The sequence below is a fragment of the Coregonus clupeaformis genome, chromosome 27 (assembly GCF_020615455.1).
Source record: "Coregonus clupeaformis isolate EN_2021a chromosome 27, ASM2061545v1, whole genome shotgun sequence".
Classification (NCBI taxonomy): domain Eukaryota; kingdom Metazoa; phylum Chordata; class Actinopteri; order Salmoniformes; family Salmonidae; genus Coregonus; species Coregonus clupeaformis.
In genome coordinates, this window is record NC_059218.1 from 4,603,090 (window position 1) to 4,620,061 (window position 16,972).

At 46.1% G+C, this 16,972-nt stretch overlaps 1 protein-coding gene across 1 annotated transcript in view; it reads left to right on the top strand.

Moving 5' to 3' along the window:
• The first annotated feature begins 325 nt into the window (after positions 1 to 325).
• The window catches only part of LOC121541417 (ral guanine nucleotide dissociation stimulator-like), a 124,563-nt gene continuing 107,916 nt past the window's right edge, over positions 326 to 16,972 (top strand). Inside the window, exon 1 of the mRNA XM_041850409.2 lies at positions 326 to 2,050. Coding sequence (XP_041706343.1) covers positions 2,030 to 2,050 — 21 coding nt within the window. The 5' untranslated portion in view covers positions 326 to 2,029. The remainder of the gene's footprint in view (positions 2,051 to 16,972) is intronic.

Consider the following 16,972-nt stretch of genomic DNA (forward strand, 5'->3'; position numbering starts at 1 on the left):
AAAGAGAGGAATACCAAAATGTCTAATTTCCCTAAAATGAATTCGTTATTTTGACTATGGTTCAATGTGTGGCTCAGTGTGTTATTTTACTAAATAGGCTACGTTTGATCTACAATACAATTACCAGTCCAGCCGATCAAGGCCTTATAATTACTAGGCTATGTGATCACATTTGTTTTTAATACCGGCTTTGAGCTTTTGGTGACAGCTACAGTAGACTAAACCAGGCACCCAATATAGATTATATTCATGTCTGTAATGTAGCAATTTCACATTGAGGTTAACTCTGCACTGGCTCGCTGCGCACGCAGAATTCAGCCCGAGCGCGTCGTGTGGTCTGGCGGTATTCCCTCTCTTCTTCACCTCCTCGGTAACCGGCTGGTGAGAGCGACTGATTATGGTTTATGCCCCGACCGGGAATACACCAAGGAACAACACGGGGACATCTTTGAGAATGAATGGATTATATGCCTGTTTCCGGGTAAGAAATGACCATCTGCTCGCGGAGGTGCGCGCTGTAGGTTCAGGTTCAGGTTCAGGTTGATGTAGACTAAAGCTTAAAGCACTGGCATCCCAGCCTCGTCAATATCAGCTCGTCCGTATGGAAGCATTCCAATTTCATTTTCTAACATCGTGCATTGAGGATATCAGTTATTTTTGTCGTTTATTTGGACATTTGCCCCCTTCTTGTTCTGCATTTAAATGCGTCCATTTAAATGCGTCGGCTGGGACAGGACTCGCTTCATGCTATTTATGGGATTTGTATTTTATTCTCCACGTAACGACCAACAGCTCAGAGGCATATGAAAGAGACGTGACACGGATTCCACACACCCCGAAGGAGAAGCTGCTCAGAGAAGAATATGAAAAAGCAAGAAATTGGAGAGACCATCCATTTTGTGGCTAGAGAAGATGTTGAGGAAGGGGACACTGGGATAGGCATAATTATAGAAACAGGAGCCTCTGAATATACATTCATCGACATGGGAGAACCCAGCTGTGAAAAAACATGTTGGGCCTATTAATTCTATGATTACAATGACTAGGCCTATAGGATAATGGTTGGATCATATCCAATAAAACATCATTACATTTGATGCCATCTTGTCGGGAAAAACACAATAGGAAAAGATGACCCAGAAATCGTGAAGGCACTGTCATCCATCAGTGCCTTCAGCATCATGTTATGATGTGGAGTGGCTACGAGAGAATATAAACGGAATTGTACATGAATATCGCTGATTTGTAGGCCTATGCGATTTTTTTCATAGCGTAGGCCTATTTCATAATGTAACAACCTCCTTTTACATATTTCTTTCAAGGCAAACGTTTAATTTTTGTCTATTGGGAGCGAATCCACACCACTTGGTCTCCAAGTTTCAAATGAAATGAATATTGACATTGGAATTTAACATTTAAAGGGAGCAACCTCGATATAATCGAGACTCATGTTTCGAACCAAAGAAACATCCCATGGCACACAGAAAATACGTAGACCTATATCTGTCATACGAATATATGGCCTCTCCATGCTAAAGTGAAGTGATGGTCTGTTGTTTTGTATTCTAGTATTTGGCCACTGTGATCAATTTGTCTTTATTCTCAATGTTATTTGTCCACCCTCCTCCACTAATTTCTGGATTCAAAATGTATTACCCTGAATGGAAACCATATGTGGCACACTTGATTTGAAACAAGTGTTTGTTTTTTCATTGCTGAGCATGTTTTTCTAACGCGGACAATAGTCTTACTGTCAAGTGCGAGAAGCTTTTTTGATGCTTACAGTCTGATTTTTTGTGAGCGACATAAACAGAGGTGGAATTGATGACACAGAACTGGACACCGCTGTTGTACTCCGAGGATATTGCACTGTACAAGCCAGGAGCACTACTAGAGTCACTGGAAATTCGACACGCTTCAAGTGCAAGTTCATGTTTTTGGCAGTTTCGCTCAAAATGTGAAGAGTTTTATTGTAGGAGTGCCTCACGACGGAAAAAGAACAGGAAAGGGATATGAATCCGAGAAGGTGATGATGATGCTGGATACACAGGTAACAAAATAATTATAGTTTGCATTACGTTATTGATGACAAAGGTGATTGTGTTTTCATCTGCAGATCTAGGCTACCTGGCCAGACATTAAACAAAAAATAGCATTTGTCACCAAAACACATCAATGTATGGTCCGATTTGCTATTGAATCATTATTTAGTTTATCATGGTAAATGCAAAAATTGCATTCAGAGTACAAACGAAGATAAACAACCTGGATGTAGTTGCTAGAATGTTTTGGAATGGATTACCATAACAATTCACTATTCAAATAACTGCCCCAGGCGGGGGGATCATCTTTGTATATAAATGGTCATTTATGGATATTAACTGAAAAAATGATCATATGTAGTTTCTTGCAATAACCCTCTCTGTGACTTTAAATAATATTTATCCCAAAACTGTGATTCCTAAAAGATGTGTCTGGAGATTTGGCCAACTCCATCATGGTCAGCTATACCATAAGGACTCCTTGTTCATGTCCTCACGACATGTAGTGCAACAAGACCAGGGGTTGGAAGCAAAATAATTTCCCAATCAGTATGCTGCTACTCTCTGTTTATTATCTATGCATAGTCACTTTAACTCTGCCTACATGTACATATTACCTCAATTACCTCGACTAACCGGTGCAGCCGCACATTGACTCAGTACCGGTACCCCCTGTATATCGCCTCCCTATTGTTCTTTTTACTGCTGCTCTTTAATTATTTGTAACTTTTATTTCGTATTATTTTATATTGTATTTTTTTGTGTGATCTTTTTTTTTTTTTTGGGGGGGGGTTATTCTTTCTTAAAACTGCATTGTTAGTTAAGGGCTTGTAAGTAAGCATTTCACTGTAAGGTCTACACCTGTTGTATACGGCGCATGTGACAAATACATTTGATTTGATTTGATGCCAGTGAAACTGAATTACATGTACTCAGAAATGTCATTCCTCTGCTGGAGGTGTAAAACACAGAACGGGAACATTTGCATATGTTATGGTCTTGTGAAGGCTGGCTGAATTCTGGCAAAGAGCATGTTCTTTTATCTCAGCCGCTAAGAAATTATTTATAGCGGCTAAGAAATTCATTGCCATTAATTGAAGGAAAACGCCGCACACTTCTGCTCATGCTCCCAGGTGATATCCATTTATAACAACGTTTCGACCCTTAGGTCTTCATCAGGCTGGATGTCAAGTTATGTATCACTAGATTTGATTTATTACAAGATTAAGGGTATACTGGGCAACATTCATAAGGTCTGGATGCCTTATATGGAATACAGTACGACTAAAGGAGTCTCTATTGAAAACATGCCCACGTCAGAGAGATCCCTATTTAGTCAATCCCTAGCTGCTGGGCTGCTCAGTCCTGGCCCTGGGGGTCTGTTGTCCTGTGGGTTGTCACTCAGGCCTTGGCCTAACATACCCAAAACCAATAAATGAATGTTTCACTAAGATACTAAAGCTGAGTGGGGTGTGTTGGGTTGGGGACCTGCAGGGTGGTGGACCCCTAGGGACAGGACGGGGCGACCCAGCTACAGTGAGGGAAAAAAGTATTTGATCCCCTGCTGATTTTGTACGTTTGCTCACTGACAAAGAAATGATCAGTCTATAATTTTAATGGTAGGTGTCATAGGGTGCTGAAGGTGTGTGTGGTGTGTGAATCAGGCGCAGGACGCAGAGGCTCAGTCCAAAGGCTTTAGTGCAATATCCACACAAAACAAAAGCACAATAAGCCTGAAGGCGAATACAAGGCGCACACAGGCGACAAAATAAACGGTGCACAAAACATGTGCAAAGTAACCACTCCAAAACACTGGAGGGAAATAGTAGCTCCAACACGTAACAGAAGCGCAATCACACACAAACACAGACACACACAACGAGAACTAAATATAACACTAACGAGGACTAACTAGACACAGGTGTACAACATTAAGACCAAACCAAACGAACATGAAACATAGATCGGTGGCAGCTAGTACTCCGGGGGACGACGACCGCCGAAGCCTGCCCGAACCAGGAGGAGGAGCAGCCTCGGCCGAAACCGTGACAGTACCCCCCCTTGACGCGCGGCTCCAGCCGTGCGCCGACCCCGGCCTCGGGACGACCAGGAGGACGCGGAGCAGGGGCGCGCGGGATGGTCCCGGTGGAACTCCGACAGGAGAGATGGGTCTAGGATGTCCCTCCGCGGCACCCAGCACCGCTCCTCCGGGCCGTACCCCTCCCACTCCACGAGATACTGGAGACCCCCCATCCGGTGTCTGGAGTCCAAGATGGACCGAACGGTGTACGCCGGAGCCCCCTCGATGTCCAATGGGGGCGGAGGAGTCTCTCCTATCTCATTGTCCTGGAGTGGACCAGCTACCACCGGCCTGAGAAGAGACACATGGAACAAGGGGTTAATATTCTTATATTCAACAGGTAGATGTAACTTATAACACACCTCGTTCAATCTTCTCAGGACTTTAAAGGGCCCCATAAACCGCCGACCCAGGTCCGGCAGGGCAGGCGGAGGGGTAGGTTTCTGGTAGAGAGCCAGACTCGATCTCCAGGTGCGTACACCGGCCCCTCACTGCGGTGGAGATCGGCGCTCGCCTTGTGACGACGGACGGCCCGCTGCAGGTGGACGTGGGCAGCGTTCCACGTCTCTTCCGAGCGCCTCATCCAATCATCCACCGCAGGGGCCTCGATCTGGCTCTGCTGCCACGGTGCCAGAACCGGCTGGTAACCTAATACACATTGGAAAGGGGTTAGGTTGGTAGAGGAGTGGCGGAGAGAATTCTGGGCCATCTCGGCCCAGGGAATGTAACGCGCCCACTCCTCAGGCCGGTCCTGGCAATACGACCTCAGAAACCTACCCACATCCTGGTTGACACGTTCTACCTGCCCGTTACTCTCCGGGTGGTACCCCGAGGTAAGGCTAACCGAGACCCCCAAACGCTCCATAAACGCTCTCCACACCCGAGAGGTAAACTGGGGGCCTCGATCAGACACTATATCCTCGGGGACCCCGTAATGCCGGAAGACGTGGGTAAATAGGGCCTCAGCAGTCTGTAGGGCAGTAGGAAGACCCGACATAGGGAGAAGACGACAGGCCTTAGAGAACCGGTCCACAACGACCAGGATGGTGGTATTCCCCTGAGAGAGGGGAAGGTCTGTTACAAAATCCACCGAGAGGTGGGACCATGGTCGTTGTGGAACGGGTAGGGGCTGTAACTTACCCCTGGGCAGATGTCGGGGCGCCTTACACTGGGCGCACACCGAGCAGGAGGAGACATAAACCCTCACATCCCTAGCCAAAGTGGGCCACCAGTATTTAGTGCTAAGGCAATGCACTGTCCGGCCGATACCCGGATGTCCAGAGGAGGGTGACGTGTGAGCCCAGTAAATGAGTCGATCCCGAATCTCGAGCGGAACATACCTCCGACCCTCAGGACACTGTGGAGGGCTGGGGTCGGTACGCAACGCTCGCTCGATTTCGGCATCGACCTCCCACACCACCGGTGCCACAAGGAAAGACTCCGGTAGTATGGGAGTGGGCTCAACGGACCTCTCCTCAGTGTCATACCGCCGGGACAGCGCATCTGCCTTACCATTCTGGGACCCAGGGATGTACGTGATTTTAAATACGAACCTGGTGAGAAACATACTCCATCGAGCCTGGTGAGGGTTCAGTCTCCTCGCTGCCCGGATGTACTCCAGGTTCCGATGGTCAGTCAAAATGAGGAAAGGGTGTTGAGCCCCCTCAAGCCAATGCCTCCACACCTTAAGGGCTTGAACTACAGCTAACAGCTCCCTGTCCCCAACGTCATAGTTACGCTCCGCCGGGCTGAGCTTCTTAGAGTAAAAAGCACAGGGGCGGAGTTTAGGTGGCGTGCCGGACCGTTGAGAGAGAACGGCCCCTATACCAGCCTCAGACGCGTCTACCTCAACCTGAAAGGGTAATGCGGGATCCGGATGCGCCAGCACCGGAGCCGATGTAAACAGGTCCTTCAGTCTCCTAAAGGCCCTGTCCGCATCGGCTGACCACTGCAGTCGCACCGGACCCCCTTTCAGAAGGGACGTGATGGGAGCTGCCACCTGTCCAAAACCCCGGATAAACCTCCGGTAGTAATTCGCAAAGCCCAAAAACTGCTGCACCTCTTTTACAGTAGTTGGGGTTTGCCAATTACGCACAGCGGACACACGATCCACCTCCATTCTCACCCCTGACGCGGACAACCGATAACCCAAAAAGGAGACCGACTCCTGGAAAAACAGACATTTCTCTGTCTTGACATATAGGTCGTGTTCCAACAGCCTCCTCAATACACGACGCACCAGGGTTATATGCTCGGCTCGGGTAGACGAGTACACCAGAATGTCATCAATGTACACGACCACCCCTTGTCCCTGCATATCCCGGAAAATGTCATCTACGAAGGATTGGAAGACTGATGGAGCATTCATCAACCCATATGGCATGACGAGATATTCGAAATGACCTGACGTGGTACTAAACGCTGTCTTCCATTCTTCACCCTCCCTAATGCGCACCAAGTTATACGCGCTCCTGAGATCCAGTTTTGTGAAAAACCGCGCTCCATGCAATGACTCCGTCATGGTCGCAATCAGAGGGAGTGGATAACTGTATTTCACAGTAATCTGATTGAGACCACGGTAATCAATGCACGGGCGCAACCCTCCATCTTTCTTTTTCACAAAAAAGAAGCTCGAGGAGGCGGGAGAAGTGGAGGGCCGAATGTATCCCTGTCTCAAAGATTCGGCTATGTAAGTCTCCATAGCTTTTCTCTCCTCTTGAGACAAAGGATACACATGGCTCCGTGGGAGCGCTGCTCCTGCCTGGAGATCAATCGCACAATCCCCCTGTCTATGAGGAGGCAACTGCGTCGCCCTAGTTTTGCTAAACACGAGAGCTAAATCCCCATATTCAGGCGGAATGTGCAGTGCGGGCACTTGGTTTGGACTCTCCACCGAAGTCGCCCCCCACGGAAACACCCAGACATCGCCCCTCGCACTGAGCAGACCACCCATCGAGAGCCCTCTGTTGCCACGAAATAGCAGGGTTGTGGGTGCTTAACCAGGGAATCCCCAGCACCACTGGGTACGCAGGAGAGTCGATCAGATACAGCTGTATAGTCTCCTCATGACCCCCCTGCGCACACATCCGAAGTGGCGCTGTGATCTCCCCTGATCAACCCCCGACCCCAACAGGCGGCTATCTAAGGCATGAACGGGAAAAGGTTTGTCAACAGGTAGGAGAGGGATCCCTAACTCAAAACAAAACTTCCGATCAACAAAATTCCCAGCTGCGCCTGAATCTACGAGCGCCTTATGCTGGGAATGAGGTGCAACCTGTGGAAAACAAACAGGTATACAAAAGTGCGCAACAGAAAGCTCTGGGTAAGTGGGACGTCTACTCACCTGGGAGGCCCCCCCAGTGCGTGGCCTGTTGTCTTCTCCCCCGGAGAACCCTCCCCAGCACCTGGCCGCAGTGTGCCCTCCACGACCGCACTTGGTGCAGGAGACAGGCCCCCTCGGGCTCCTCCTACTCCGTTCTCTAGCGCCGGCACCCCCGAGCTCCATAGGGCTCGGCTCGGAGGCGCCGGAGGGCGGAATGGACGGACTCCCCTCGGGACGTCCACGGGTGGCCAGCAGGGTGTCCAGACGGATGGACATATCGACCAACTGGTCGAAGGTAAGATGGGTATCCCTGCAGGCCAACTCACGTTGAACGTCCTCTCGTAGGCTACATCGAAAATGGTCGATGAGAGCCCGTTCATTCCACCCTGCATCCGCCGCTAGAGTCCGGTACTCTAGAGCGAACGCCTGCGCGCTCCTCCTCCCCTGTCTCAAATGGACTAGACGCTCCCCCGCCGCTTTGCCCTCAGGTGGATGGTCGAACACGGGCTTGAAGCGGCGGGAGAACTCTGCGTAGGTAATGGTGTTGGCGTCCATTCTCCTCCACTCGGCGTTAGCCCACTCCAACGCCTTGCCCGTGAGACAGGAGATGAGGGCGGAAACGCTCTCGTGTCCCGAGGGCACCGGGTGTACAGTGGCCAGGTAGAGCTCCACCTGCAGGAGGAACCCCTGACACCCGGCAGCTGTTCCGTCATACGCCCTCGGGAGCGAGAGCCGAATCCCCCTGGGTTCCGAACCTAGGACTGGTGGACCGATCGATGGGGTGGGTTTGATTTGATGGTACATGGCGACGTCCATCGTCCCTTTGATGCGGTGAAGTTGTCCTGTCCCCTTAGCAGAAAAACACCCCCAAAGCATAATGTTTCCACCTCCATGTTTGACGGTGGGGATGGTGTTCTTGGGATCATAGGCAGCATTCCTCCTCCTCCAAACACGGCGAGTTGAGTTGATGCCAAAGATCTCGATTTTGGTCTCATCTGACCACAACACTTTCACCCAGTTCTCCTCTGAATCATTCAGATGTTCATTGGCAAACTTCAGACGGGCCTAATATATGTGCTTTCTTGAGCAGGGGGACCTTGCGGGCGCTGCAGGATTTCAGTCCTTCACGGCGTAGTGTGTTACCAATTGTTTTCTTGGTGACTATGGACCCAGCTGCCTTGAGATCATTGACAAGATCCTCCCATGTAGTTCTGGGCTGATTCCTCACCGATCTCATGATCATTGCAACTCCACGAGGTGAGATCTTGCATGGAGCCCCAGGCCGAGGGAGATTGACAGTTATTTTGTGTTTCTTCCATTTGCGAATAATCGCACCAACTGTTGTCACCTTCTCACCAAGCTGCTTGGCGATGGTCTTGTAGCCCATTCCAGCCTTGTGTAGGTCTACAATCTTGTCCCTGACATCCTTGGAGAGCTCTTTGGTTTTGGCCATGGTGGAGAGTTCCTTGCTTGGACCTTGCAGGGTGTCCCCGTGAAACTGTGGTACGCCACTGGCCAGAAAGGCTTGTTATACAATAGCCTACAGTACTGTGTGTGTGTGTGTGTCTGAGAGTGAGAGAGAGAGCGAGAGTGAGCGAGAGAGAGAGAGTGTGTGTTTCCCTCACATACTATGTCCTAAAAAAACATTTAAAACTGAGATGCTCTAAAACGTTGATGTGGTCTTTTCCTGTGCTTCACCAGAATTCATCCTGTTGCAGGCAGTTGGCATCTTAACAAAAGCCAATGAGTGAGGTATTGAGGGTATTAAGGATATCCACCACTTTCCCTCTACACTGACAAAGAACCAATAGAAAGGGCCACCAAGCCAAGACCCTCTGCTATTGAAATTACACCCTGTCATGATGGCATCCCACAAAACATTTACAAGAATGACTCAATCCAATGGCAACTCATGTAGGAGATGAGGAGAGGAAGTCACATAAGAGCATTGGGACCATTCTCATCCCCATCCTCTCTTACTCCATCCATGTCATGTGACCTGTTGGTCACAAAGCCGTCCTGTTCCATTTCTCCTAAATCCTTTGAGATTCCGCCTCCGGAAGCTCCGTTTGTTGCACGTGTTTGAGGGCCGAAGGGGTGAGCACTGGGGGGACATGGGGGACAGTTGTTGTTTGTTGGTTTGTTTGTCCAACTCTGGAGGTCGCAGAAGGAGTGGGTGGTTGTGCTGTTCCCCTGGGTCTTGCCTCTACTGCAGAGTTCTCTAACTCCAGTCCTGGAGAGCTACTGCCAGTCCTGGAGAGCTACTACCGCACCAGTTTGACCGGTTTGGTGATATGTAACTGTAACAACATTTACCTACAATGTATTTTTTTTAGTTGCACTACCAACCTATGTAATTACTGTATTATCAAGTAAATACAAGGTTTTGGTCCATAATATAAAGTTATATCCATCTCTTCATAAGAGATTTTGTTCCTGTGAGATTGTCAGCATATTCTTTTTTTTTTTTTTTACTGCCGGTAGTAGACTTTGGACTCACTGAACTCTCCCAGGTCTCACTCTCACTTACTCACTCCCTCTCTCTCTGTTTCGCCTAGTTACAGTGTATCCCTCTATTAGTTATTTACTATTCTTAATGCATTAAACATTGGTCCGATTACTTTGGAGATCCTCAAATGCATTTTGCTCCGAGCTTCCTTTCACTTTTATCTGGAAGACTTGTAGTTTATGGTCACAAGACATTAGCGGGTGCAGCACTGTGACATTGGATATACCCACATCTTGAGGCCTCAGTCAGTATGGTCAGGTGCATGTGTCTCCATAGCAAGACCCTTAATCTTAGCTTATGGTGCTAATGCTAGGCTAACATAGTGTGGGAACTGGGAAGCAATTTCAGTTTAGGTCTCTTTCTCTGGCAGTCTGAAATAGAGTGGATGGTCTGGAGAGAGATGGAGATGAGAGATTGTGAAGTTTTACTGGGCTTGAGCCAGGTCAATAAATAATAGATAAGAGAGTAGAGAGACAGATGCCAGGTTGGAATGTATCCTGGAGAGATCGATAGACATACACGTTATACATTTTTTGAAACTTCATGTCCTCGATTAGCTACACTTCCAATCTCTGTTTCTCACTGTTCTTTTGGTCTTTAAAGTCACACTCTACAAGTCTCCTATGACAACAAAAACATAAATGCAGTAATAGTGTAGGTCCTTCGTTTTTTGAATATGATACAATAAGACAGCTATACTAATCAGATTATTAAGGTATTTAGAAGTCATATTCTTCCAAATCAAGGGGTGTATTTAATTAGTTTAAATGAGTGGAAAACGTACAGACTGTGGCTCTTCCTGTTTCTCTTCCCTTTAATATGATTTGTCTGATTGGAGATCAGTCTTATTGGGCGACCAAGCATGCCCATCTGCCGAAGCCAGATCAGTCTCCCTCTGTGCAGCAAAAGTATTGTTGTGTGAGTGTGTGCGTGTGTTTGTGTGTGCGTATGTGTATTTGTGTGTGTTACAGGAAGCACTGAAGGACCACCACTTATAATGTGCTTGTAATTTGACACAGGAAATGGAGATGACCCTGATGTTTGTGACCCTTTGTAAACTTTTGGTCATGAGAATAAGTGTTCTCACAAATAGATACAGTATGTATGTTTGTATTTGTTAGTGTTTCTCTGATGTACAGTACCAGTCAAATGTTTGGACACACCTACTCATTCAAGGGTTTTTCTTTATTTTGACTATTTTCTACATTGTAGAATAATAGTGAAGACATCAAAACTATGAAATAACACATATGGAATCATGTAGTAACCAAGAAAGTGTTAAACAAATCAAAATATATTTTAGATTTTAGATTCTTCAAAGTAGCCACCCTTTGCCTTGATGACAGCTTTGCACACTCTTGGCATTCTCTCAACCAGCTTTATGAGGAATGCTTTTCCAACAGTCTTGAAAGAGTTCCCACAAATGCTGAGCACTTGTTGGCTGCTTTTCCTTCACTCTGCGGTCCAACTCATCCCAAGCCATCTCAATTGGGTTGAGGTCGGGTGATTGTGGAGGCCAGGTCATCTGATGCAGCACTCCATCACTCTCCTTCTTGGTCAAATAGCCCTTACACAGCCTGGAGTAGTGTTGGGTCATTGTCCTGTTGTAAAACAAATGATAGTCCAACTAAGTGCAAACCAGATGGGATGGTGTATCACTGCAGAATGCCATGCTGGTTAAGTGTGCCTTGAATTCTAAATAAATCACTGACAGTGTCACCAGCAAAGCACCCCCACACCATCACACCTCCTCCTCCATGCTTCACGGTGGGAACCACACATGCAGAGATCAATTTCTGAGGCTGGTAACGCTAATGAACTTATCCTCTGCAGCAGAGGTAACTCTGGGTCTTCCTTTCCTTTGGTGGTCCTCATGAGAGCCAGTTTCATCATAGCGCTTGATGGTTTTTGCGACTGCACTTGAAGAAACTTTCAAAGTTCTTGAAATGTTCTGGTTTGACTGACCTTCATGTCTTAAAGTAATGATGGACTGTTGTTTCTCTTTGCTTATTTGAGCTGTTCTTGCCATAATATGGACTTGGTCTTTTACCAAATAGGGCTATCTTCTGCATACCACCCCTACCTTGTCAAAACACTGATTGGCTCAAAAGCATTAAGAAGGAAATAAATTCCACAAATTAACCTTTAACAAGGCACACCTGTTAATTGAAATGCATTCCAGGTGACTACCTCATGAAGCTGGTTGAGAGAATGCCAAGAGTGTGCAAAGCTGTCGTCAAGGCAAAGGGTGGCTACTTTGAAGAATCTCAAATATAAAATGTATTTTGATTTGTTTAACACTTTTTGGTTATTACATGATTCCATATGTGTGATTTCATAAACTCAGCAAAAAAAGAAACGTCCACTGTCAACTGCATTTATTTTCAGCAAACTTAACATGTGTAAATATTTGTATGAACATAATAAGATTCAACAACTGAGACATAAACTGAACAAGTTCCACAGACATGTGACTAACAGAAATTGAATAATGTGTCCCTGAACAAAGGGGGGGTCAAAATCAAAAGTAACAGTCAGTATCTGGTGTGGCCACCAGCTGCATTAAGTACTGCAGTGCATCTCCTCCTCATGGACTGCACCAGATTTGCCAGTTCTTGCTGTGAGATGTTACCCCACTCTTCCACCAAGGCACCTGCAAGTTCCTGGACATTTCTGGGGGGGAATGGCCCTAGCCCTCACCCTCCGATCCAACAGGTCCCAGACGTGCTCAATGGGATTGAGATCCAGGCTCTTCGCTGGCCATGGCAGAACACTGTCTTGCAGGAAATCACGTACAGACGAGCAGTATGGCTGGTGGCATTGCCTAGCGTCTGTAAGCTGTTAGTGTCTTAACGACCGTTCCACAGGTGCATGTTCATTAATTGTTTATGGTTCATTGAACAAGCAATGTTTAAACCCTTAACTTCACAGATCTTCATTGTCATTTGGATTTTTACAAATTATATTTGAAAGACAGGGTCCTGAAAAAGGGACCTTTCTTTTTTTTGCTGAGTTTAATTTGATGTCTTCACTATTATTCTACAATGTAGAAAATAGTAAAAATAAAGAAAAACCCTTGAATGAGGAGGTGTGTCCAAACTTTTGACTGGTACTGTATATATGGGTCTATCCCTAAAAGAGCGTTCAGCTGACTTTCGGAATGGCAGCCTATATACCGTATAGTGTGACCATAAACTTTAGAGTAGCCACTATAAAACAGATCACACTCATCTCTGTGTCCTCTTTGGCCCCCTTGCGAGAGCGTTGCTATGCTAACAGGTTAGACAGCCAAGCCTGTGGACCTAAGCCTCCATTGGCAAACAGCCCAGCTCGGACCCCTGTGGGAAAATGGGGAGTCCTCCAATTCACTTAGCTAGAACTCTACTCCCTGCCACTGCACTGCTCATACTAGTTCTTTATAGGAGAAGACCTGAATTGAGAGCAAAAACCGTCACCAACAGCTATAGGGTGGCAGGTAGCCTAGTGGTTAGAACATTGGGCCAGCAACCAAAAGGTTGCTGTTTCAAATACCCGAGCTGTCGACCTGCCATTGCTTCAGAGTTGCCATACTACTATGGCTGACCCTGTAAAACAACCCATTTCACTGCACCTATCCGGTGTACGTGACAATAAAACACATATATAATATATACTGAACAAAAATATATAATTACAACAATTTCAAAGATTTTACTGAGCTATGGTTCATATAAGGAAATCAGTCAATTGAAATAAATTCATTAGGCCCTAATCTATGGATTTCACATGACTGGGAATACAGATATGCATTTGACTGGGAATACAGATATGCATTTGTTGGTCAAAAATAAAAATAAGTAGGGGCGTGGATCAGAAAAACAGTCAGTACCTGGTGTGACCACCATTTGCCTCATGCAGCGCGACACATCTCGTTCGCACAGAATTGATCAGATTGTTGATTGTGGCCTGTGGAATGTTGTCCCACTCCTCTTCAAAGGCTGTGCAAAGTTGCTGGATATTGGCAGGAACTGGAACACGCTGTCGTACACAACGATCCAGTGGATCCCAAACATGCTCAATGGGTGACATGTCTGGTCAGTATGCAGGCCATGGAAGAACTGGGACATTTTCAACTTCCAGGAATTGTGTACAGATCCTTGCGACATGAGGCTGTGCATTATCATGCTGAAACATGAGGTGATGGCCGTGGATGAATGGCACGACAATGGGCCTCAGGATCTCGTCACATTATCTCTGTGCATTCAAACTGCCATCGATAAAATACAATTGTGTTCGTTGTCCGTAGCTTAAGCCTGCCCATACCATAAAGCCACCGTCACCATGGGGCACTCTGTTCACAACGTTGACATCAGCAAACCGCTCGCCCACATGACACCATACACGTGGTCTGCAGTTGTGAGGCCGGTTGGACGTACTGCCAAATTCTCTAAAACAATGTTGGAGGCGGCTTATGGTAGAGAAATTAACATTAAATTATATGGGAACAGCTCTGGTGGACATTCCTGTAGTCAGCATGCCAATTGCATCTGTGGCATTGTGTTGTGTGAGAAAACTGCACATTTTAGAGTGGCCTTTTATTGTCCTCAGCACAAGGTGCACCTATGTAATGATCATGCCGTTTAATCAGCTTCTTTATATGCCACACCTGTCAGGTGGATGGATTATCTTGGCAAAGCAGAAATTCTCACTAACAGGGATGTAAACAAATTGAGAGAAATAAGCTTTTTGTGCTTGTGGAACATTTCTGGGATCTTTTATTTCAGCTTATGAAACATGGGACCAACATGAGTTTATATTTTTGTTCAGTATATGTTTTTATATAGCATTCTTAGGGTTTCACAAATGTCGTTTTTAGTTTGTAGGTTATGTGAACATCACAACTTAGATAGGTCCTAAGCATAATTTCTAGAAGTTAACCATATCCATATTTTCTATTGTGTTGGTATACATGAGGAAGAAGATGCTTCAGGTGAAAATGTATGCACTAACTGTAAGTCGCTCTGGATAAGAGCGTCTGCTAAATGACTAAAATTGAAATGTAAATGTTTTGTGAGTTGGACAATGCATTGGAACCAGCTGAGATAGAGATCTGTGTTACCCAACGTGTCCAGTAGGTGTCTCTGTCACTCCTGTGAATTGTTGGCCGGCCCAGCTGTTTACAGTGCGAGCAGGTCATTTCCAGATGTTTTTGCTCTCTGCGCTGGGCCTTGTATTCAGGGTTCTGTTGAAAGCTCTGGAAAGGAACGTTACAGATGTAGGATCTTAATTTGATCACCCTGTTGCAGGAGAACTTTCCTGCAATGCAGGAAATTTAAAACTTCTAGTGTATTTGAGGTTTAAAAAGGCTTCTGAAGTTAGTAATTTCCACCTTTAAATTTCAGACTTGATTTTCATTTACCAAAAATGTATCAACCCCTACAAAAATGTCCATTAATTATAATCCACGTAATATTTCACATTTCCTTTTGCTGCAGGATAATTTTCCTGCTGTAGCTTACTCAAATGAAGGTCCTACCTCTGTACATAAAGGCTGAAAAAAAGTTGAATTCCTTTTTTTGTGCAATGCCATGTGTTCACAGGACATGAAACCTCTACATTTCTGCATTCCCTTGCAATGGTCACAGAGAACACACCACATTTTCAATTCTAACGCATAGAAAACAGCTTATTTGATCAATGTGCACCCAATTGTTATACGCATCAATTAACCAAACATTCCAAAGGGAACAGCCAATATGGCCACCAAACCACCAGGTAAATGCCACTTCCTTTTGCAAGGGGACAATATGAGGGGTTGAATGGAGTCTCTCTCTCTCAGTTTGGCTCTGGCCTCTGGTCACCAGACTAAGGTCACTCTGTCATAATGTGAGGGGACACTAGTCTTTGTTTGTGCCTGGGTGTTGTGCCTGGTGTGTGAGGGACAGAAGGTGTTGTGTCATCACCGTATAGGCTAGTAGCGAGAGCAGCCTAAAGCTGAAATGGTTGTTGTTTTGTAGCCCTCCATAGAGGTAAGGCTAGTTTTGGCCTAGTCAATATCAATGTCATAATGGGCTAATGAACAAATGCAAACATTAGTAGAGAGAGAATTTCCCTGTTGAGATCCCCACTTCAGATCTGTGAGCTGTGAAGCTTCACATCTCTTACTATTACTTCCTGCCATTAACCCAAACCTTTATCCCACTAAGTGTTTCATTTTACTTCCTGTTCTCAAGCCCCTAACCTTGGTTCACCTGGTCTTGTCGTTCTTCAGTTTACCTGACCTAACATAAGACTATTTAGTTAGTAGTTAGTACTTCATTTGAGGTGACTATACCTGCAGTGCTAGAGCCCACTTCTCACACCAACTGTTACGTTATTAGATATATGGAAGAGGCAAAGAGACGGGAGTCAAGATAACATGTTTACTGAGAAGATAATGTGCCAACTACAGCTTACTATTACTATCCAAGATAGTAAGCCCCTCATCCCATTCTCTAAGAACATGTACATTGAGTTCATTGAAACGCCTCTAGCCATAAAGACAGATTCGTCCTGATAGATCTATCATCAAAGATGCACCGGAGATTGGTGAGACTGTGCCAAACCTGGCAATAAGGCTCAAGTCTTTGAGCACGAACCAGAGTCAAGTATCAAGCATTTGAGGATGAGTCAGAGTCAAGCCTCAAGTCATCGAGCACGACTCTGAGTTGAGTCTCAAGTCATTGAGCATGAATCAAGTCAAGTCTCAAGTCTTTGAAGATGAGTCAAGTCTCAAGTCTTTGAGGACAAGTCCGAGTCGGCTCTCAAGTCTCATCATCTTTGTTGCTACAAGCTGTCCGTTCGGCCTCTGTTATGACCCCAGACCTTTGGCCTCCACAGTGCTGGGACAGCTTGTTAGAATGTTCTGGAGTCAGTGGGGATCAGGTAGCTGAGGAGATATTTAGCTGCTGACAGTTGTTTTTCACTCTGCCAATCAGACGTGCCGCTCGTTATTACTGAAAGCCTCTCAACGGGGATGAGATTTTGTGCTTAGGCGGCTG